The sequence below is a fragment of the Pocillopora verrucosa genome, chromosome 7, assembly GCF_036669915.1.
Source record: "Pocillopora verrucosa isolate sample1 chromosome 7, ASM3666991v2, whole genome shotgun sequence".
Lineage (NCBI taxonomy): Eukaryota > Metazoa > Cnidaria > Anthozoa > Scleractinia > Pocilloporidae > Pocillopora > Pocillopora verrucosa.
The window spans coordinates 4243761-4267093 of record NC_089318.1 but is presented as its reverse complement, the minus strand read 5'-3'; the positions used below and the strand labels follow the sequence as shown (position 1 = coordinate 4267093).

Below are 23333 nucleotides of genomic sequence, written 5' to 3'. Positions count from 1 at the left end.
TTTACATCGCACCGGAACCGCGTAAACTGGAAGTCACGGGTTAGGCATCTAACAATAGCTTGCGGTTTAAGGAGGGTTTTGAGTTGTGGAACTGCGAAAACGCAAGTGAAGCCGCGAGAAGAAGTTATAGGGATGTGAAAAATCACCCGAGACTAGAACTCCGCAGTGGTTACTTTGTGTATCGTTGATTTTCATGAAACACCAGGCCTTCTGCAACGCTGGAAGGTATGTCACGGCTACATAAACGTTGCTAAATCTGAACGCAGGCTTTTTCTATTTATCCTCACACGATCATTGGCTGTAAGGGGTGCGCAATAGCGCAATACTCATATTCATTAACGAAACAAACAAACGAGCAAACAAAAACAAAAATATTTAAGGTTTATATCGAAATATGTCCTGAGAAAGCCTGTCAATACTTGACTTGATCTTGTTGATGATGTTTATTACTCAACCATTGATCAAATTTATTCAGCAGCAATCGTCTTTTTTTTACAGTTTTTTTTATCCTCAGGTAGTCTTTTATTGAACAACTATCTGGTTTAAATAATTCCTCTATAAGTACGACGTTTCTAAGAAAACCGAACAATGTAGAACTTAATTCAATATTATTTACATAGCCTCTTTATGATCGATGAGTGCATTTTAATCAAAATCGTTCCGACCATTCCAATACGCGTACGTTGGGTTGTAGTAAGCTTCTTTCGGTGTAATCGGATACTCGTTAGGAGACACGAGGTCCACCGAAGATGTAGTTTTCATCGGAGACTTGCTTACACTAAAAAGCTTCGAGGCTGGAGCATCGACGAGCATGTCGGTATACCTCGGCGGTAACTTCGCCAGGTTCGTGAGGCTCACCAAGTTGTCATCGATTTGCTCAATCATCGATCAAATTTACGCAGCGGCAATCGTCATTTTTTACAGTTTTTTTTTATCCTCAGGTAATCTGTTATTGAACAACTATTTTGTTTAAATAATTCCTCCATAAGTACGATGTTTCTAAGGAAACAGAACAATTTATAACTAAACTCAATATTATTTACATAGCCTTTTTATGATCGAGCGCAGTTTAATGAGAATCGTTCCGACCATTCCAATATGCGTACGTTGGGTTGCAGTAAGCTTCTTTCGCTGTAATCGGGTACTCATTAGGAGACACGAGATTCACCGAAGATGTAGTTTTCATCGGAGACTTGCTTACACTAAAAAGCTTCGAGGCTGGAGCGTCGACGAGCATGTCGGCATACCTCGGCGGTAACTTCGCCAGGTTCGTGAGGCTCACCGAGTTGTTTTCGATATCCATCTGCGGAGCCGACGCTAGCTCCTGCTCCAGGTTCACAAGTTTTAACGAAGGTGGCTCCTTGAATTGTCGGGAGTTTGTCGTCACGAGTCGGACAGAGGTCGTCGTTGGCGTGGCTGTTTCAAGTGATACACTGTTGAATCGAGTGTCGCCAGCTTTTCCCTTTAAATTATACTTCCCTCTTGAGCTGAAACTTGGCATTTTCTGAATGAGAGTTTCGCGTACCTAGAGATTGGAAAAGAATCAACATCAGTGGCGGATCCAGGGGGAAGGTGTAAGGGGTCCGCACCCCGTCCCCCCCTTTCCATAAGATCTTTTCTTTTCGTATTGTTTGCCCAATACCAAAATTCTTGCAACCATAGCTGAATCGTGCGTTACTACTCAAAGTAAAGTTTATAAATCAACTTGTCTTGAAATATAAGTTAGCCTATGTATGCTCTGGTGTGAAAAAATGTTTTCTGAAAATTCCTGGATCGGCTGCTATAATTGTGTTTGTTGATTTTCTTAGAACACTTTTATTCAGGAAATAAGACTGTACAACCACCGATTACAGTAATTCCAATCGAGTAATTTTCTGTTGACTGAGTTCATCAGGTTTTCTCCATTGCCCTTTGTGATTGGTTTACGAAAGTTATCAAATTCTCCCCACCAATCAGACTAGGTAACGTGCGTTTTGCCGCGAATGAAGATGTTTGTGAAAATGCCGTTTAGTTTCATTTGGGTCTTAACGAATGAAATGCACCTCAGTTTCAAAACTATACTTAGTGCTGTTTACCGTTTCGTAATTTACTCGTAATTCTTACCGTTTCGTTTATCCAGCAGTGTGCAAAGAAAATGAAAACTCCCTGAAAAAGGGATCATACGGTTACAAATACAGTTAGTTATGAGGAAACTGCGCGTGCTTTTATTACCATTGAACCCGCTCCTACACTGAACTAACAACAGTAGATTTGTTCATTCACTTTGATAACTCTTCTTACATAAATACACGATTAAACCTACTAAACTATGGAATCAAAGCGACCCTGACAATGTTAAAGGCCCATTTCCAACCTTGATGCAACGCGATAGTCCGTTTTTGTTTTGAACCGCCACTTTTGTTGAAATAGCGCCTCTGATTGGTCAGTTATTTTTACCTTGCCACGTTGTCTCAAACTAGCTTCTTCGTTTTTCCGTTGAAAACAATACTACACGTTTTATTCCGGTAATGAATTAGATGAATCCATTGATGTAATACGGACTAAATTCAAAACTACCGCAAAGAAACTGTAAAATGATGAACGGCGAATGTATTTACCGTAAAATAATTGACCATATGTCCAGGATGGCTCTTGAGAAAGAAGATTTAAAGAGGTTTTTTTTAATCGAGGAATTTCGCGTTACTGGAAATAGGTCGCGGCGCGCGTTGCATCGAGGGTGAAAATGGGCTTTTAATGATAGTGATTGATAATGATAATAACGATGATGATGATGATGATAACGATGATGATATTTAATAGTTCTGCCAATGATGGTGATGATGATAAAAATGATGATAATGTTAACGACGCCCGAGACGGTGATAGCGATGATGATAGCAATAATAATGATAATGATGATGATAATATACTGCATTAATCTGAAAATGCAGTCGACTCTCGCCCTGTGGACACCCCGCTATTCCGGACAAGAGCCAGCCCCCCTCCCCCTCCCCCCGATAAAAGAAAATAAAGAAATTATTCTTCAATTCGGTGCAAACATGAAAATGTCCTACTTGCGGCCGCATCCTTTTCCGGTTCATGAGGCCACGTTAGAAACTTTATGTTTCCGTAGTTACACATTATTTCATATGTTTAGAGACAAAAAAAAATTGTCTCTCTTACCCCGTTATTACGGACTCTAAATCTCCCCCTGTGGGTATCCGCAATAACGAGAGTCGACTGTAATTGCATTGTTCGTAAAAGCGAGTTACAAGATAAACACTTTTCCTCTTAACCAAAGGAATAATTTTGCCGTTCACGTTTTATACCTGTAAAGAGTTGGCGATGGCGAAGATGTAATGGAAGATGATCGTGTTCTTATCAACCGCCATGAAACCAAACACCCAAGTGAGGCCAAGTAGAGGAAGCAACACCACTGTCACCTTAATACTGCGCCTGTACAAAAACCAAAGAGAGGGGAGTCAGTTTTGTCCACTTCTGGGACGAAGGTACGTTTGGAATTGTCCAAGTTCGAGTATAGCGTTTTTGAAAACTTGCACTTCAATTATAACGACGCAGTTATAGTTCAAGCGGTAAGTTCAAGGTTATTTCTTTTTATATACCTTATGCTTGATTTCCTAGCGGAGTTTTCTTTTCCAGTTTTTACCATAGTCTTCCTCAACAAAACGTAGATGACGCTGACCAGGATGAAACAGTTAATCTGAAATAAAAAAATTGAACAAAAGTCAACAATTGTTTTAAATTCGGAAAATAATTTTCTCTGGTGAAAACACAAACTAGAGCATTTGTAATGAGCCTCGCTCACCATAGTATTTTTGTGGCTCAGCGGTATAGCATCGGAGCGCGGAAATCCGAAGGTCTGAGGTTCGACTCCTCGTGGGGACTCAGAATTTTTTTCTTTCTCCCACGCTCGCGACAAAACAAAGAACATCTTCTTTTCTTTTTTTATTCCATTTTCAAACATTATTCCACTCTAATTCTATCAAAGACTTCTCAGGCATAATAACATTAAACAATTAATTTTAATGTCTGTGTGGTTTAAGCTTTATTGTTCGCGTAACATAATTTTACTGATTATGCTATAGAAAATACAATCAATCCGAATTCAGGAGAATCGTTACATATATGACGGTATAACACCCAACCGTCCCATTGTGCGTACCTTGTTAGGGCCAAAATTTAGCAAGCGGCACTGAGACCTCAGAAAATAGGACCCGCGTTAGAGTTATTCAAATTGAAGTCTGCGCGGTGCATATCGCAGTGATTAGGTTGACCGTTGTGTTTGCTATAGCATGTTATAAAATCATGTAATGATAATCATGTATAATCATGTAACACTTTTTAGTTGAATACCACGGAGCACGCCACTCTTCACTTGTAACTTCAGGGTATAGACACACGCGTATTAGCTAACACTTATACCTAGAAATACAACTGACTCATGGGATATTCCATGTCATTAAAAACTGGAGCATTGGATAATGCAATTCGAGGGTTTTCATTGGCTTAGCCATCATGAGTTATACGCCATTATACAATGCTCTACAACTATGGTATGTGTATTGTAATATTTCGTTTGTTATTACAAGGTAAAGTTGGGAAGCTTCGTGTGTATATATTATGGAAATTTTTTAATAAATCAGTTATTCCTCTCGCGCTTGTTGGATTTGAGACGACTATTGCCAACTCAACCCTACGGGCGTCGTTGCCCATCTATCATCTCATATCCAACGCACGCGCGTGGAATAATTGTTTAGAACACTCATAAAAAGCGTCCAGTGATAAACTATCGCGGTATATAATTACTTACCGCAATAACAGCCAGTACCGGTGCAGCAAAAACCCAAATTAGTTTTCCAGACAACCAACAGCTGAAAATAAACGGAAAAATCAGATACCGTCAATTATTTAATCGAATCACTATATGAGTTAACAAGCCTTTCGATGAATCAAATTTGAACTCTACATGACTATCTTCGCCAACGCACGCCCCTACTCTGCATATTAACGACATACACTTCGCCTTCTGGTGAGGTGAATACGCAAGCTACAGGACATCTGTAACCAGTTTCAAGCATTTTTCTGTGAATGATCGTAAGAAGTTTTAATTTGTCTTGGCGCAGTTTATTTCTGGTGTAAAGTCGGTGCATTAAATACAGCTTAGGTTTTTTTAGGCCGGAAAAATTAAAAGAAGAGCCTTGTCACCGTTTGTCTTTTTGGGACGCTTTCTCATATGATTTCATACATCAAATAACACAAATAAATTAAGATGAAAAATAATTACATGTTGTGCGGTCCGTATTCATAGAAGGATAGTCCTGCAGAAGCTGATACAAGAAGAATCGGTGCACCTGAAAAGAAAAGATTTGCCAGATGCATAACGAACTAAACGTAAGTTTTTTTCCTCCAGATTTTGCAAGACAGTGCTAAGTAAGAACGGGTGATATAAGCGCTACCCTCCTAATCATCTGGAAGATTATAAAAGAACAGAGGAATGACTTCGTCATAGGTACACATTCCTTTTTCTTCTCACTCAGGGTTAGAAATGAATACCCTTTGACTGCGGTAGGGAGGCTAACTAAAATGGACAAACCTTCAATTTAGTGGTTGACTTAGTGCTCTTAGTCGCGTTCTGCAACGGGAACTGGGGTAGGCATTGGCAGCATGGATTTCTATGTGAGTCTTAATTGTTACTTTAACTTACGCCTCGATTTTAGTGCGGCAGTGAAAATGTGATGTAAAGGAGTAGAATTTGCGAACGTGTATAGATTGGACGCATAACTGCGTATACTCAGTGCGCATGATGGTGCAACTTAGACACTGTATAGCGAACGTTTAGACTCACGCATGCACCTTAAAGCCTGGACAGCGATTTGTGAGTCAAGATCAACAACGTCGAAGTTTCAACCCACGCCCGCCTCGGAGCATCTAAGTAATCACGCACGCGTGGGTTATCACCTATGCAAATTAGTTTCTCATATAGCGAGTTAAAATAACTTACCCCAACCCAGGACGTAGAATACTTTGTTGTACTTTTTGTTGCTAAAGACGCGTACAATCTTGTTGTAAATATGGATTCCCTCGGCCAACATCCAGCAAAACGAGGCACTGAGGAAGTAGTGGGTTGCTATGGAAACTATTCGACAGGCAAGCTGACAAGAAAAAAGGAGGAAAAAAAGGATTAATCCTTTGCATCTATTGAATATTAGGTTCGAGGAATCGAAGCACGTCCCTCCAGGTAATATTCCTCCTAATGCAAACACCAGAACCAGAGTTATATTCGGTGATGACGAGTTATCATGCCCTTTTAGAGCGCGCATACGCATACCTACGTAATATTGTTCATACGCGTGTATGCGTACATACATAATAGTGTACGTACCACATCCAACGAAATAATTATGGTGCCAAGGACAAAACAGATTTGTGACAGACAGATTGCCAGGACAAGATTTATGTGAAGTCGATATGTCTCACGCCTTGCTTTGGTTTCACGTGGTTTTCTCCTGAAAGATATGGAAGACATGAATTACTTCGAAATCTTTTTTACACAATGAAAGAAAATTGGATCAAGTTAATATAAATTGACTTCAATTTTTCGTGAAATGTAAAATTCTCAATCGTTTAGATATGTTTTGGAAGAAGTTCGTAAAATCAAGCATCAATAATTTTATAAGAATTTCTGAGAAAAAAACCGAGCTCAAAACTTACCATCTCTCTCATTTCTATCTACAAACATTGCACTATCGACATTGCTGATCCTAGCAGTATACAGGAAGCGTGTCATATGAACTTCGTAATAGACCTCGCTCATCGTGGACTCAGAATTTATTCATTCTCCCGCGCTCGTGGCAAGACGAAAAAACATCTTTCGCTATTTTTTAAACAGTTTGTGACTAAGAAACACTAATCATTAACTACGTCGTTTAAGAGAGCCGTCTTTAAAACAGACTACATTTTGAAAAAGACTGGAAATATGTTAAAGCTTTGGCAAGATCACTCGTAACTGTAGCTGTGTAAACTCGTGGAATATATTTTAAGATATAAACACGATTTTTAACACATCCGTGGCGCAGTCGTTGCACCTACGAATTTTCCTTGAAAAACTGTGGAAGTTAATGTGAAATGATTTTATCTTCGTGCAAAAAGAACAAATCAAAGTGAACGTTTTAGTGCTTCATTTCAATCAACAACAGCACTATTTTGAGGTCAATAGATCTTTTCCAAAATACGTAAATCAATTCGTTTCAAATGTCTTACATTGCCAGTGAGAATCCGAATATTGACAAAATACAAAAGAAAATGGAGACGCAGCAGCCGACCAGCGAGATGTACATCAGTGTCTCCTTGTTAGACTCGCTCAGTTCATCCTGAAAATATACCAAAACAATGAGTTAGCAAAACTGAATTATCGCTCGTGATGTAATGTAGGTCGTACGAGTGGAACAGGGAAGACAATTGCTGTTTTAGGCTAAGCTGGTGGAACAGGGAAGAAAATTTAGAGCTAAGAACGCTTTCTTCTCGTCTTTTTCACTATCTAGTTTGGACCTGGCTGAACGAATGACCGTTTACTGACAGAGGGACAGACAGACAGACAGAAAGTAGGAAAAACGGACCGAAGGACAGCCTGTTTGACTTATTGGCCGAAGGGCTGACTCTCTGATTTACAAATGGACAGAAGAAAGACAAAAAAAAGAATGGTAGACAGACTGACTGACTGTTGAGTGACTGGTTTAATGAGTGATTAAGTGACTGACCGACTGATTCGCTGAGAGACTGGTGCATTAATAGACTCAAGAATGATTGACCGTTTTACCATGCAGCTGAGTTACTAAATGACCGACTGGCAGAAAGTTTCTTTAAAATAGTCAGTTTAGTCCCTGTTCTAATGTAGCTACACACGTTTTAACAACAGCCGAGAAGCTGAAGATTCTGAATGAATTAAGAAGCCGAAAGTTTTACAAACATATTTTGTTCCATCTTTCTTACATAAATTCCGTGCACGTCCATGATGAGACCATAGCTAGTGAGATGATAACAGTGGCAGATGGTAAACTCCTCTGTGGAATAATTCCTGTAGCATCCAACACTGGACCAGTGCTTTGAAGGATCTCTAGGGAAACGAGCTCTGCATAAATAAATTAACGAGAGGGTTAACTCCTTTTATTAAAGTCCGGATATAACGTGCGCTGACATTGGTTGAAAGAGCGTGCCCTGTCAGAGAACAAAACATAGAACTGAGCTAAAGCTGTCACGTTATTTGCCAAATTGTACCACGTCTAACCTTTTCGCGACTTCACTCTAGCTTTTTCGTTAATTCAAAGTGAAATTTCGGTGTAAGCGAGCCGGCAAGTAGCAACAGAAGAACCACTCATGAAGTGGAGAGAAACACTCAACTACGTCACGTGTTTCTCCCTGCACTTCTTTCGTGCCCTAGTCGCTTCCGTGCTTTTCAATATAGCAGAGCACAGTTAAGGCTTTTATATTTTTTTAAATAGAAACGTAATTGTGCCATAAATAGAAAGCCGTATAGCCGGGAATTTATGTTGCAAATTGCCTTTTCCTCATCATCGTGGTTAAATGAGCAGAATGGTACTTACATAGCTGTCTCGTTCAGAAAACTGCATTTCTGCTCATGATATTCCTTCTGCAATCAAATTTACAAATTTACAAGGAAATTTGAAGGTCTTTTGTTTAGTGTTAGCACTGAGCCTGTTTTTTTTGGTGGGAAAGGTAAAGTCTGATTTAATCGTTTCATTGTTACCTTTAAATGCTCAAAGCGTAATACGACCGGTTCCTTTAGATTGGCGAGATGACCTGGATTCACATTGGTTGCCATGACAATAACAATAATAGAGTTTAGGTCGATGCCATCTGACCTAAGAGATGGATAACAACGAGAAAATCATTGATTATTTTATGAGTATCAATCCGAGAAAATGGGAATCGATGAGAACAAAACAGTAAACACAGATGCCCTCCGTTCAGACACAAGGCACAGGGACTGAGGAGACGAAACAAATTTTTTAATTACTGATTTGTCAAGTAAACTAAGTTGTTCTGGCTCTCTAAACATAATATTTAGATTTTTGACCGTAGCTAGATCCAATTTATTTCAGATTGTTGCAGTAGGGAGTAGAACTGGAATTGAAAATTAGCTCCCGCACAACCCCGCACCAATTACTAAAAGATGAGTTTTTCTACAGAGGAGCTATGTTTTGGAATAGGCTTTCCCATGAACTCCGGTCAACAGTTGTTTTAAGCGAATTTAAACATAAACTGCATCATTGCAGCTTTGAATGAAACACAGCATCCTAGAAAATAGCTGTAAAGACATAATAGGTTTTTATTCTTATAACATTCTATCATTTATTAGTTAGTTTAGCTAAGCAGAATTAGATATTTCTTGCTCTAAGATTGTGCTAAAGGAATTTTTATTATTATATATAAATTTATCTATTTATCTTAACATTATTGTATTTAAGTGAAAATGAGGGGGGGGGGGAAGAGATGAATGCCGATTTTGACCTCAAGGGACTTTAATTTTCCCTGTAATAAAAATATATTGCACTAACACTGTTTAGGCTTCAACTTGATTTCGAAGCTTTCCGTACAATTATAGATTATCTCAATTATCTCTCGTGTTTTATCACTCATATTTAAATACTTTTATTACTTTATTTCACCTTCCATTTCTTGAAACGTTGGGTAAAACGTTTGCCATTCCTTTCAGAAGGGCGACAGAGATCCCGACAGAACCTGAGAAAGAGTAGCACATCTTTTTCCATAAACAGAACACGAGGAATCCCAGAAAAACGTAAAGAAAAAATTCAGAACAGAAACGTTGAGTTTACCATTGTCGTTTCTATCTTTCACAATGTCACTTGGTACTTTGACGCTGTGCGGTGAATTTGGGAAAATTGTTGCACCGCTAAAGGTTTGTCTTCTCTTTGCATTCACTTGTAGTTCTGTACAAATAAAGCAACAGATGATTATGAGTAAAAAGAGGCTTTTTTTTCTGGGTCACTCCCCTTAGGCTACTGATACATCACTCCCTTCCTAGTTAATCCTAGGATGATCTTAAGAAAGGCCATACTGGCTCATGTGGACATCCGCTTAAGACTTTGCTTCCTCACAAATATGTCGTAGTTCACATTTGAAAACTACTTTTCAAAGGCTAGGTTACAGTGTCACAATTTCTCATGTACTTTTTAACCCGCTACACCCTAAAATCAGTATGAGTAGTCTCCATACTGTTCTCTATACATTTCTTAAAGTACTGACAAGGAGAATTTGTTAAACGATCAAGAGGTTCTTTAGCTGGTGATAATTTCCTTCATTCTTATACCTCTAAAGTTTGATTCCAGGGTTATATTTTAAATTAGATGCTAGGCACCCTTACCGGTTTAAAATGTTGGAGGATATTTTCAAACAAAACCTCACAAACTCAGCCTCCCTTAAAAATGATAGCTTACCTAAATTTTCCTTTGATATAAGCACGTCCAAGCCATGTTTTCCTTTCTCATCTACTGATTTTATAATTGCAGGTACCACGTTCTCTACAACGTTTGAAATGACTGTGGTTGGTAGGGTTCCCTGTGGCACAAGGTAAAATATTTTAGCACAGAGAAATGTCACGAGCGTGGGACATAGAAAAATTCCGAATCCCACCAGGAATAAAACCTCAGACCTTTGTATTTCACTCTCCGATGCTCTACCACTGAGCAGGAGGCGAAGGGTTACCTTATTTTCGTTGAGTTGTTGCCATGACAATTTGTTGTCATTGTTCATCATTGAACTAACCATCGTGCTAACTCCCTACAACACAAGAAATATTTGGAAAATAGTTAAATCCAACTGTCTGAACGTAATTTTTAAAATTATTAATTGTGCATAAAAACAAATTTAAGTCCCCTGGACGGGAAATGAATTCATCGCGTTAATATTCTTTGAAATTTTATTGCATTGGTATTTAATTATATTCTTTTATGGAGAGAGATATTGGGAGAGCTACGTTCCTAACCCGAGAACGAAACACATTGAAGGGGTTGAAACTCGCAGTCTAGCGCGGTGAGCAGCGTTTTTGCATCTTTTGAAGAATAAGGGGAAATCTTGAAAGTGGTAGTTGTTGGAAGAGTCGTGATACAAGAGACCTTTCGTTATGTGTTAGGATTTCAGCGAGTATTGGAGATTAAAGTTGTACAAAGGTTCAAATATATGATATTTCCAAAACGGTGCAGGAAACCTCACCTTTAACTTATAAATATGTAATGAAACATCTAAGATCATGTCGCTTCCTTACCGCCATCAGCTTCTCGGCCTCTTGTGTACTGGTGTTCAGATTCTTCATCTTATTTTTGACATTATCCAGTACATCAACCGTTTCCGTCAGTTCTTCACTGCTCATTTTCTTTAAACCGTTCACTTCCTCTGCCATGTGATTTGTTGCTGCAATAACAGTGGCGACGTCTGCAGCTTGCTGTGGATCATTTCATCATGAAATAGCTTATTAAATTTCAAACTGAAACTGGATTTTAAAGCAGAGTAAATTTTAATCTTCCACTATCAACACTATGGGTCGTCATGTTGCTATCTTGAGTTCCTTCTGATTCTTTTTTGTACTTGCCACAGTTTTGATTGACCATTCGTTGTGATTACCTTTGGTTTGGTTGAACGACATACAATTCAAAGCGCTCTAGCAGAATGTCAGTGATACAACGTATATGTTTCCTTAGTGTATTTGATACTTTTCTTTATACAATTAGTGGCGAAGAACTGTCATGCCCTTGTTTTTGGTTTTTGGGGCTGATAATTTACGTATTTTTACCTTAACAGTCTATTTCCTCTAGGTAGGAATCGACCTTTTTTTTACGACATCCACACATCTTACGACTTCATGTGCATATTGTCAATAAGTTTCGGCTTTAGATTATAACTTTCCTGCTCTTCAAAATAGTAGCAGAAAAAAATTTCTTACCGCTATTTTTCGCTTTCCCTCAGCAAGTGTCGTACTTAACGGCTTTCTCTCTGTCAGGTAACCATAAAGCACGTTTGTCACTCACGATTTATTCGCAAAGAAGAAAAGATTTAGTGAAACTAAAAAGGTTTTGGGTCTTAGTGATTACGGGATGATTGTATATTACTTTCTTCAACCCCTTATCTACCGTTGATCAATGGTTTAGCTAGGGATGACCTCAGTCACACTGTGGCGTTTCTTCCCATCTAATGATCATGAGCTGAGAGCGATTTGTCAGACTCTTTAAACTTTCTCAGCTGCTTCCCTGCGGTGCGTTTACCAGATGAAGACCCATTCAGTAACACTTAGGAATTACAAACGCCTGTATTAGTTGAGTGAGGAAAGCGAAATTATCCAGACTCTAATTTCTGACTGTCAAGGATTGCAAAGTTTTCCATACTTTGCTGTTTACCAAGCATGAAAAGAATATTGCACCATACATTATTATCATTAGGGAAGTAATGAAACCTCATTAATAAACCTTTCAAATTTGCCAAAAACTCTTTTAGACGCTTATTACTATAGGCAGCGTCAAGAGAACTTATAGCCCGCACTGAGAATACATTAATTTTTCACAAAATATTGATTGTTTAAAACTGCAGCCTAAGACATAACTGGCTCTAAATGCTTGGCTGTATCTCACCTTCACACTTTTTAATTTCTTTGTTAAACGAATACCCAGTCGCACAGGAACAGTGAAAGCCTCCAGGCGTATTTGTGCAACTGACACAATCTATACTGGAACTCTGCAGACATTCGTCCACATCTTCACAAACCCTCAAATCGCTTGCGAGCCTGTAACCATCACGGCAAGAGCAGCGGTAACTTCCATCTGTATTATGGCACTTGTGCTCGCAAATGGTAATGTTCTCGCACTCGTCTATGTCTTCACAATTCGTCTCAGAACATTCAGTACATGAGCCGTTCGTGCTACAACCGAGGCTTTTATTGCAATAATGTTCGTCTAAAGTCCTTTTGTAGCCTTTCCTGCAAAGACAGTCGTAACTCCCGGGGGTATTAACACATACCTGAGAACATTCTCCGTTGTCTTGCAAACATTCGTCGATATCCGAGCAATTTTTGCCATCAGGAGAAAGTTGGTAACCGAGGAGGCACGAACAGTTATACCCCCCTTGATAATTGTTACACAGCTGTTGGCAGCCGTGCTCGTTCAGCTGACACTCATTAATGTCCTTACAAGATCTTTGATCTGCTTGTAGCTCATAGCCTCGTAAACACGAGCAGTTAAAACTACCAGGGGTGTTAACACACATTTGCTGACATCCCGAGCGTCCGCTGCTACATTCGTCTACATCCACGCACGTCTTTCCATTGTTCGCTATTTGAAAACCGTGTTCACACGAACATTTAAAACTTCCAGGTGAGTTTGCGCAATAGACCTGGCAGCCACCGTTGCTTATTGAGCACTCATCAATATCGTGACAGTTATTTCCGTTGGAAGAGCGAGTGTAACCTGAACGACAGTCACAATGAAAGCTTCCTGGAGTGTTCACGCATATATGCTCACATAAATTGTGACCCTGACACTCGTCAATATCCACGCATTTAAATTTGATTGCAGACCAGCCCTGGTTGCACACGCAATAATAGCTGCCTATCTCGTTCACACACACATGGTCGCACCCACCGTTGTTAGCGCTGCATTCGTTGTTGTCCCTGCATGATTTTCCGTCCCCGTTGAGTTGGTAACCGTTCAAACACGAGCACTGGTAACCTCCATCTGTGTTGATACACGTGTGTTGACAATCATGTGTTCCAAGTTGACATTCATCAATGTCATGGCATGATTGATTGCTTTTATTGAACGTGTAACCCCCGACACAAGTGCATTGGCGACATTGGCAATTGCTTTGGGTGTTATTGCAATAAAAGCTGCAAGTGCCGTGGGTAATGTTGCAGTTGTTGTTGTCGTTGTCGTTGTTTTGACACGTTGGAAGGTTGGGTAACGGCTGGTTACAGGTACAAGTGTAATCTGTATTTTCATGTATTTCTTGTGTTTGGCAAAGAGGTTTTTGTTCCTCGCTGCAAGGACTTAGAGCTGTGGTGAAAGAGAAACAAGTTGTAGCAAAGTAACTTGATTAATCTTCTTGAGGATAGTTAAAATAAATGAGCGCAATCAAGTCCAGGGAAAGTATCTTCAAGTTATATTTTAGAGGCTTTAACAACTGGAACTCTTACGAGAAATATCTAAATTAGGTTGAAAATACCTTTACAAGTTGTTCCGTGTCTTAGGTCATCAAAAGCGATATAACCCCAGTTTTCGGTGCCTCCATCTACCAGTTTCACCCTTGCAATGCTCCCAACAAATTGTTTAAGATCCACCTTGATTCTTTTGAGCTGTGTTAGACAATTACCAGTCCTCGATATTACTGTGCTATCATTGACCACAATTTCCATGCGAACTGTTTGGATGTCACAACCCCCTACACGAAAGAGGAATACATAGTTAAAAGCATGATGATGTAGCATCTAATTAACTGGATGAAAGGCTTATTAGACTTATGTCTGTCTTTACCACCAATCAAAAAAGATAACGAAGGGCTTCTGATGAGAAAGGGCGGCGACATCATCGTTCCTGTTGCCTGTTTTCCAAGTGAGGAATTTTGCCATTGGCAGGGCGTTGTGACATTTCTCTGAGTGTCAATCAACCAGTTTCCTTGGTGACCAAAGAGAGAAGATCCCCCAAATATTGGCTGGTGGATAAACGCACTACCTTGTTTGAACCAATCATCAGCGCCATGCTCAAAATTGAAAACTGGGCAATCTTAAAGAGCAGAAAAAATAGGAATTTTTGGATGTAATCTTTTTCGTAGTTTTGGGATCGTAATAATTATTTTCTCCTCTTACCCCAGCACGACTTAAGATGGTCTCTCTTTGAAATTCCTTTTAAAATATGGCAGTCAATTATGATAAAATTTATTTCAACTTTTCTCGCTCCTCCCCTTTACATGTTATTTGCATAACACCTTAACAACTTGCAAGGGCAGATTGCCTCCTTTTAGAGGAAAAAATCTTTTTTACTCTTTTTTTTTTAACCATTTTTTACCTCAGTACCTACCTTACTATAATAAGAACACAACAGAGAAATATCCTACAAACCAACAGAATTCGTTATTGTCCAATCGTTACTTTTGAAGCCTATGACCATATTAGAAAAGGATACGTAATTTTAGTCTATGAGAAAAAAACAGAATGGTTTTCCAAGTTATATTTAACAGAAAGAAAACGAATGTCTAGTCGAAACCAATTTTTTTCAATTTAGCCCTATTAAAGAGAAAGACATCCAATATTTTTAAGTATCATTTACCTCAAACGACACAGCTTAATTTGTCGACTTTAGAATTGTAATCATATAAATCTGATCATAATAATATTCTAACAGGCCATTCGTTGCGAAAATAATTTGGTTGAAAAAGCTTGGTGGCTGAAAAAATATATGTATTCATTACTTATGAATAGTATCGGATCATAATAATTTTCTAACAGGCCATTCGCTGCGAAAATAATTTGGTTGAAAAAATATATGTATTCATTACTTATATTTCGTCTCCAGGAACTGTGTTAGATGTACGAAGTTTTCTCAATGGTGTTGTAACGTTAGCAGAGATAATTCAACGATCGTGACATTCTCTTTTTCACTCACGTTTGGGAAATTCGTCGCTAATTGGACTGGCGTCGATCAATGATATTAGACCCTGAAGAACGGCAAAACCATTTAAAATCAAATTTAGGCTGAGATACATGACGCATTCCCGATGGCAACATTAAGATTCAGCATCGAATGCCGGCGCAAAAATCTCCGATGAAACTATAAAAAGGCTTCATATGCAATAACAGACAGAGTAAAACAGGATAGAGCCCTCCAGATGAATTCACTGTTGATCGTTTCGTGCTGCGGAGCAACCACCGGGACGTCGGTAGATAATTTTAAAGTACATTGTTTATCGTGAAGTTGAATGCTTCTTCACGTTGATTAACCTGATCCGGAAAAAAACATCAACCTTTATTTAAATCTTAAGAATAAAGTTTAATTAATTTTGGCGACACACAACCCACGGATTAAGTTTATCGTATCAAACATTTGTCACAGCACCGTAGGGAGGGAGATGACCTGGACATTTTCTTACATGCATGAAACGTCTTGAGGGCAACTTTTATGTTCTAGAATCGGGTCTGCCTTTGTTTTGAAAGTCTTGTGTAGGCGTAGGTTTTTTGTTGTTGGACCAAAGAATTGGCTGATGCAGAGTTGTATAATTTTGTCAATTTGTCAAGATAATTTTTAAAATGATGAAAACGGTTTCACGTTTTCAACGATATATCCTAGACCTTTGAATATTATGGAGGTTGTTTAATTTTCCAGCCGTTCTCAAACAACATAAAACTGACCGATTCATTATCTGGGATCCCGATTTTAAATTGTTAGAACGATTTTTCCTTTTTGTGTAGGCCACTTTATTGCTTAAGTGGTCATTTTGACGCCTCGCTTTTTTATTCAGATGACATAAAAAGCAAATAAATTTCTTCAAAATTTCAATATACTTAATTACGGATAAACCAGGATAGCAAAACACCAGAAATGAGAACAAACTTAGATTAAGAAACACAATAGAAGAAACTACACAAAAAATTTGGCTAGGAATTATTGCAGTTATCGCCGGAAGTTTTCCGAAAATGTTGTTTGGCAAGTCTGCCGAAAATTCTCGAACATCACACAAGTAGATTAATTTCTAGCTACTTTTTGCAAACATTGTTCTTGTTGATTGGCCCAATTGTTTCACTGTTATCAGCATCGGTATTTTTTTTGGCTCTAACAGTTTCCTTTCACGTAATCTACAATAGCCATGAAGATGTTGTGACCAATATCATTTATACCTTAGCTTAAATACTGTGCGGGTGATCTGAACTTTGTTCTTTTTATAAAACATATTAGAGATGTGTTGTGAAAAGAAAAGCAGATAAAGTCGGAAAAGAAGAGAAAAGGATTATGAAAATTTTAGACAATTTTTGACAATTTAGATCTACTAATTTCGTATAGCTGCTTCAATTAATACATCCTCTTCACTTTTTTTAAGATATCATACAGGAAGTCTGTGTCTGAGGGTGAAAAAGATAAGATGTGTTTCTTAATTTGAGTAAAACTCCACTCCTTGCCATGGAAGTACAACTGTTTCAATAGCAGTTGTTCTTTATCCGTGCAATTTTTGTATGCGACTTTGCCTGAAAAATTGTCGTTTGCCTTAGGACCTCATACCGTCGTTATTTTAAAACGTGGATCATTGCCTGGTGCAAATCTCAGCTTTATTCATGACGTGATACTTCTGAGAGCAACCTTAATTATTGATTTTTTTCATTGCAAAAACTCTCTTGCGAATTTTTTTCTTTAATGTTTTAATTTCTTGGCAGCTAAAGGGGAAAACTAGCGAAACAAGATTGCGTTTGGCGAAATGTGTCATAACCAAACAAGTTGAACAGCATTCTTGAGTAAACGATGTCATAGTTTGAAAGGAATGCATTTGCGTCATAGCCATTTTATATTTGTGTCTGTCAAAATAAATAAAACAAAATAAACAAAACCTGAGGTTCTGCGTAGATTAAAAGGAATCTTAATTGAAAGGCATCCAAAAAATTGCGTTTCTTGGTACCTGATATTTTTTTCACGAGTGGTTTTCAGAAATGCGAAGTGCATTTTCTAGAGAAAAGGCCGAACCCCGATCAAACGCTAGGGTAAAGTAGCATATTAATTCTGGGCTTAATTGGAGCCCTGACCGACGTTCCGACCTTCACAATTTGCGATCGGGCTAACATGCCAACATCTCTCTAAGAAATAGCACAGCTGCGACATACTGCTGCGATAATTTCATTTGTGAAGATTTCCAGAGGAAAGAAATGCCCATTTAGTTAAACCAGTAACATTTTTCTGACGTTCAGGGGATGGAAAATTTGTACCGTCATGATAAATGACCCCATGGATGCGGAGGATGGGTGATAAAAATTAACCTAAACAGAGAAAGAAAATAACGCTACGTTAATAAACGTTTAGCCTCGATTTGAACCTGGCCTTGAAATAGTTAAATTGTTAACCACTTTTTTTTAGCCTCGTATGCACAGTAAGTCCAAGAGTCGTTCTTTTCATTCCTTTTTTTATTTGTTTTACTCAACATCGCGGATGTGTAAAGAGTATCTTTGTGTGATATTTTGCAATTTTTATTTACGTGGGTAAGTTTTGAAGAGGGATTCTAATGCCAAAGAATGACTCTGAACTTCCATCTCAAGTTTTCGAAGCTTCAACTTTCGTGAACCGTTTTAAAAGCAAGAAGTGGAAAACGCCCATTGCATTTTACACTTGCTATACATGGAAATTCGAATGTAATAGAAATAGTTAAAGAAGGTTTACCTTCGTTTAATAGATGCGTTGATGTTAAACACTTTGATGTAAGGATTTCTATGGACTTGAGAGTCATTTACAATGATTGTAAATTGGTTGGATTCTGGTTGCAAAGTACTGCACGCGATGAACACAGTGGAAAAGAACCAACACAGGACAGCGGACTGTTGTTTAATGCTTATTGTGCACAAATATTAAGCAGGACAGAGTACAAATTCATATGGTCTTGGTGCGGAGATATATCTTCTCACTAAATTAATCCTGTTTGTTGATTACGTTTCCTTTAACAAGATCGTGCGAAAAACGCGTAACACGGCTCAAAAAAGTAGATTTAGAGCTGATTCTGAGCTAAAAATTTTGTTACTGGGCGCGTTAATTTAATATTTTCACGGACAGCCGCTTTGTAGAGGTTTCTCAAGTCCCGCAGATACTTGAAGCAGCTCTATTCATTTGGGGTGTGGGTCGAAGATTAGGAGAGGGAGGCACGTTCTACTTTTTAAATAAGACATCTAAATCTAATAAGACTTTGAAAGTGGTTCCCTTAGTGCCCGTGAATATCCGAGGAAGCACAAGACGAACAAGACTTTAGCCGGGTAATCGTGTGTTATCAACTGAGTTAAAAACGTAAATTGGCCACCGTAAAGAGTTTAAAGGCCGACGTTTCGAGAAACGATCGCTCTGACAAAGGGCTAAGGCTCGAAATGTCAGCCTTTAAACTCTTTACGGTGGCCAATTTACGTTTTCAACTCAGTTGATAACCCTGAATTACCCCGTTAATTATTTAATATATAGATGTAACGATTGCTTTTAGTACAAACGTACCAAATGACCTAGTCTCGCAAAAAGCTTGACTCAAGTTAGCCAAGGATTCACTTTCGGAAACGTTTTAACTTAAAGAGCCTCATTTAATGAGGCAATAAGAAAAAAGGAAATTGTAGCCAAGGTAAATTTATTTTATGATAGTGCATTCGATCCTGTGATTGACGTCTGAATACTGTACGGGCATGATTGACGCATGCATTTTAAATGATTACAGCTTTTTCTTCCCTTGAAACGATCTTTACTGAAGTAGTTTTAATGAAAAACTTGACTAAATACCCCCGGAAGCTATCTTGTTTCTAGACTTTGCAGAAACCAATGAAAAAACTAAAAGTGCAATACCTCGTTGTAAAAATTGATTAACCTAAAATGCACATTTGCATGATTTTCGAATTACGACGGATCATCTTCTCGGAGAAATAATTTTAGTGTTACTTCAGAATACAGCCATGCGAGATGCCGTCCCTTTCAGAAACTGGCTTTTCAGGTTTTTGACGCGGACACTTGCAAGTCAAAAACTTTCGATTTTTTGTTACATTTCTCTTGTTGTTTGGTATTATATTTTCTCGATTAAAAAAAATCATGTGAATTTGGAATTGCTTCGGCGTCTTAAAGACTAAGGCCTCTACAGTTAGCATTGTGAAAGTATCGGTGTAGACAATTATAGTTTTGTGAAATATTTTACAAACTAGTTAAGGACTTAAAGTCAGAACAGAAAACATGCAGTAGTAAAAGAGTAATTTCCATTCCAATCTTTCCAAAATTTCCAAAGGTGCATGGAAGTATGAAGTACTGTTTTGTAGATGCGATATAACACAGCATGCAATTGTGATCGTAATATAGACCACACATTAACCATTGTAAGAATCTAATATACACTTGAATAGTGACTAAACATTAAACGCTATAATTAAGTATAAACTAAGGATATTGCTTATCTCGCCACAGTTTTCCTATGGTGCATTTGATCTCGAATTCTCACAACGAACTCTGCTTCCTTTTCTTTTGCCCCGCGTTTGTGATAAATAAGTGGAACTGCTCTTAACATATGTTAATGTCACGGAGGCCGAAGAGACCGAAATATTGTCCATGGTAATAAAGAAATCTTATCGCCACCTAAAAATCATATTAAACGCCTACAAATTTTAATTACGTTGCTTATCGTCTGTGTATTGCTAAAGCGATACCTTCGAATCTATATGCAAATTCTTTACTTTTTAGGCTTATGGTCGACCTGTTTCCAATTATCGGAGGTGTTTACTTGATGCAAGTGTCATGGAATTAATGAGCTGTTTTTCGGCAAAAGGATTTGTGCATGAATTTTAGAGAGAGTTATTGCACATGTGTTTTCGATAACCGAAATTTTATACGGGTGAGCTGTCCGTAATAGAAATAAGGAATATTTTTGAAAACCTTTTAGTTTCCCATGACTACTCATGACTTTCGCAATACTTTGTAATTTTTGTTCCTTTGTATTTGTATTTACCGACCGAATTTGACGGTTGTAGGTAAATGCTCGGAATACATGCAATGTTGTCTTTGTGAATTCCAGAGGCATTACGTCATCGCCACCGACATAAAATGACAATAAAGCTTCTTATGCAGAGGGATGTTTCTACGTAGATTTCGAGAGACCCGATATGAAAAGAAGATTACTTTGAATTACAAATCCCTCACCCTACGAAGGTTGAAATAGTACACTAAAGACAGTCAAGTATGTACAAACCAGAGTAACACAGCACCAGGGCTTGTCTGAGCTGTAGAAATAAAAGAGGTTATTTTATTAACTGCATTCGTATTTCCAGTTATCAACTCCAGAATGATGAATTTGGAATAGCTTCATGTTTTAAAGAAATTAAAAGCTCTAATTTTCTCCATATGGTTTTATATATTTCAGATTTTAACCGAAAGCTGAGGAAAGCTGTTAGATATTATTTTGCTAAATATGAATTTTCACTCTAGATTCGTTTTCGAGTTGTACTTAATGGTAATAGTTGTTGCCTACAATGATCTATCCGTAAATGAGAACTCTGAAATATGCCAGATTTGCCATCTTAACATTGTTTTATATCCATGCAAACTGCAATATTTTCCTAGATGACCAAGGCAAGCAGTTCCTAAGTTTCAAAATTTACTTTTGGTACAAAAAAGTACTTATGGTCAAGAAAATGTCATGGAAATTGGAACCGTGGTAAAAACTGTTTATGTCTCAAATGTTAGAGTGGGTTTGTAGACCTGAAGTAGTAATGAAGACTAACCGTAATTACGAGTACTCCAAGCTGGTATGAAAGCATGGTAGACAGAGATACCATCGATGCCGTGAGAGTCCAAACTTTTGACACCTCCGTGTTGTAAGAAAGCTTATTTGTTCACAATAAGGTTCAAATTCAACTTGATTTAAGGAAAAGCCATCGTGACAACATGAAAGTATGCAAATTTCCGGTGGATAGCAATACTAGTTGGCAGGGTTTCTGGCGATTAAGACTCTGTTTTAATTGAAGCAATCCGTTTTCTTTTGCCGACGTAACGGATATTTATCTTTAAAAAGGTACCCGTAATGTGGGGTGCCTTGGAACGATATTTGAATAGGCAAGCCGTATCGCAATTAACATTTTAAAAGTAAGATTTTCGTCGATGCGGAAATTGGGTTGTCTCTCTGTCATTGAAGAGCAGGTTTTTGCAAATAAGAAGCTCCTCAGTGGATTAAATTGAAGAAAATGTCTCCAACCGATTTCTTTCTCTCTAAATTTTAGTCACATGATTCATTTGCTGAAAATTCTAGATAACCCTTAAACAAAGGTAGGTAAAATCGTAATTTTGGTGAAAAATTGTTCTATTTTTCTCCTGAGTGCAGAAAAAAAAGGAAATGGAACGCGTGAAATCGTTCTCTATTGTGACTAAACGATTTGGTCAAGACCTTTCTCAGTTGGAATCAATACTACTCTGGCGCGCATATGGCGTTAGATATAAAGCTTCAAACCAAGGGCCAACATCTTAATGGCGCTTTGTGTTTTTACACTTAACGAAAGCGATATTGTGAAACATCTTTAATACTCAAATACGCATCAAAAATCGTTACCAAAAGGTTTGATTACCTTGTGAATACCTGATACATGCATGCTCTCACGAAAATCAACTTTGAAAAAAAACAAAACAAAGTAAAACAAAAAAGGTGTCTTTCAATCGACATTGTATTTAAGATTAATGTATTGAAGTCCATGATATGAATAATTTCAAATGTTGAAGGGTCGAAAGTTTCGCGCCTTCTCGTATGAGTTTGCATCTGGATCTGGATGAAACCATTTTGAGCAACATTTTGGCCAAATTACTTGATTGTTATGTTTGTTTTTTCATTAGTCTGCAAACTGCGAAATAACTCTTCCTTCCTCACCCACCAAGTCTCTTAATGAATGGGAAAGGTGCTCTATGCCTTAAAAAGCTTATACATGATTCGTTCCAGTTGTATTTGCGGAAGTTTGGGTTCCATTGCGGTAACTTCGAACGTAAACAAGTCTCCAACTCTGCTTCTTAAACTGAGGAAATTCTGTCTGTGTTCTATATGAGAGGAAGTTTATTTGACATTTAAGTGTAGTAAACTTAAAAGAACGCTTAGCAATTATAACCTTATGTTATCATATGAAGATATGCAAAGTAATGTTTCAATATCGGAGTGTAGGAAGTAAGAGAGACGGTATACTTAAAATTCGCAGAGTTGGTTATTAAAAATATAAATTATGATTTGGTTTTCAGTGAAATGGAAGAAAAAAAAAAAAGAATCTTGTTGCGTATTATGATGTTTTTGGTGTAGAAATCCCAACATAACAGGAAAAGTTGTATTGAAATGGCGGCAAAGGGGTTGAACTTGAACCTTCCCTACAAAAGAGGTCTAATATGATCTGAAGGGCAGTTGGAGGCGTAAATCGGAATATTACGTACTATGGTGTAAGGCGCGCAAAATTGCTTTGGTCTGATGACTGAGAAAATGTTGGTAGGAAGTCGCATCTTTCAGGGAAACAGCATTATAGAAATGGGCATTTCATATCTAACAAATCTTCTACAAGGGGTTTCATCAAAATTTGATTTTTTTTTTTC

General features: G+C 38.0%; 1 protein-coding gene across 2 annotated transcripts; it reads right to left on the bottom strand.

Moving 5' to 3' along the window:
- Positions 1 to 447: 447 nt before the first annotated feature.
- On the bottom strand, positions 448 to 21628 carry LOC131789121 (adhesion G protein-coupled receptor E2). Of its 2 annotated transcripts, XM_066169621.1 has the most exons (23): positions 21500 to 21628; positions 20968 to 20998; positions 14553 to 14801; positions 14245 to 14460; positions 12660 to 14075; positions 11978 to 12027; positions 11303 to 11479; positions 10744 to 10818; positions 10476 to 10596; positions 9855 to 9968; positions 9687 to 9759; positions 8765 to 8879; positions 8601 to 8647; positions 7990 to 8128; positions 7261 to 7370; positions 6383 to 6506; positions 6002 to 6152; positions 5285 to 5351; positions 4811 to 4871; positions 3603 to 3700; positions 3309 to 3435; positions 2104 to 2145; positions 448 to 1525 (listed from the first exon to the last, which is right to left on the bottom strand). In XM_066169621.1, the coding sequence occupies exons 1-23, from the start codon at positions 21551 to 21553 to the stop codon at positions 1070 to 1072; spliced, it is 4113 nt and encodes a 1370-aa protein (XP_066025718.1). In that variant the 5' UTR covers positions 21554 to 21628; the 3' UTR covers positions 448 to 1069. The 2 variants fall into 2 exon arrangements, with proteins under 2 accessions (XP_066025718.1, XP_066025717.1); XM_066169620.1 differs by lacking the exons at positions 20968 to 20998; positions 21500 to 21628 and adding an exon at positions 15681 to 15784.
- Positions 21629 to 23333: the final 1705 nt, after the last annotated feature.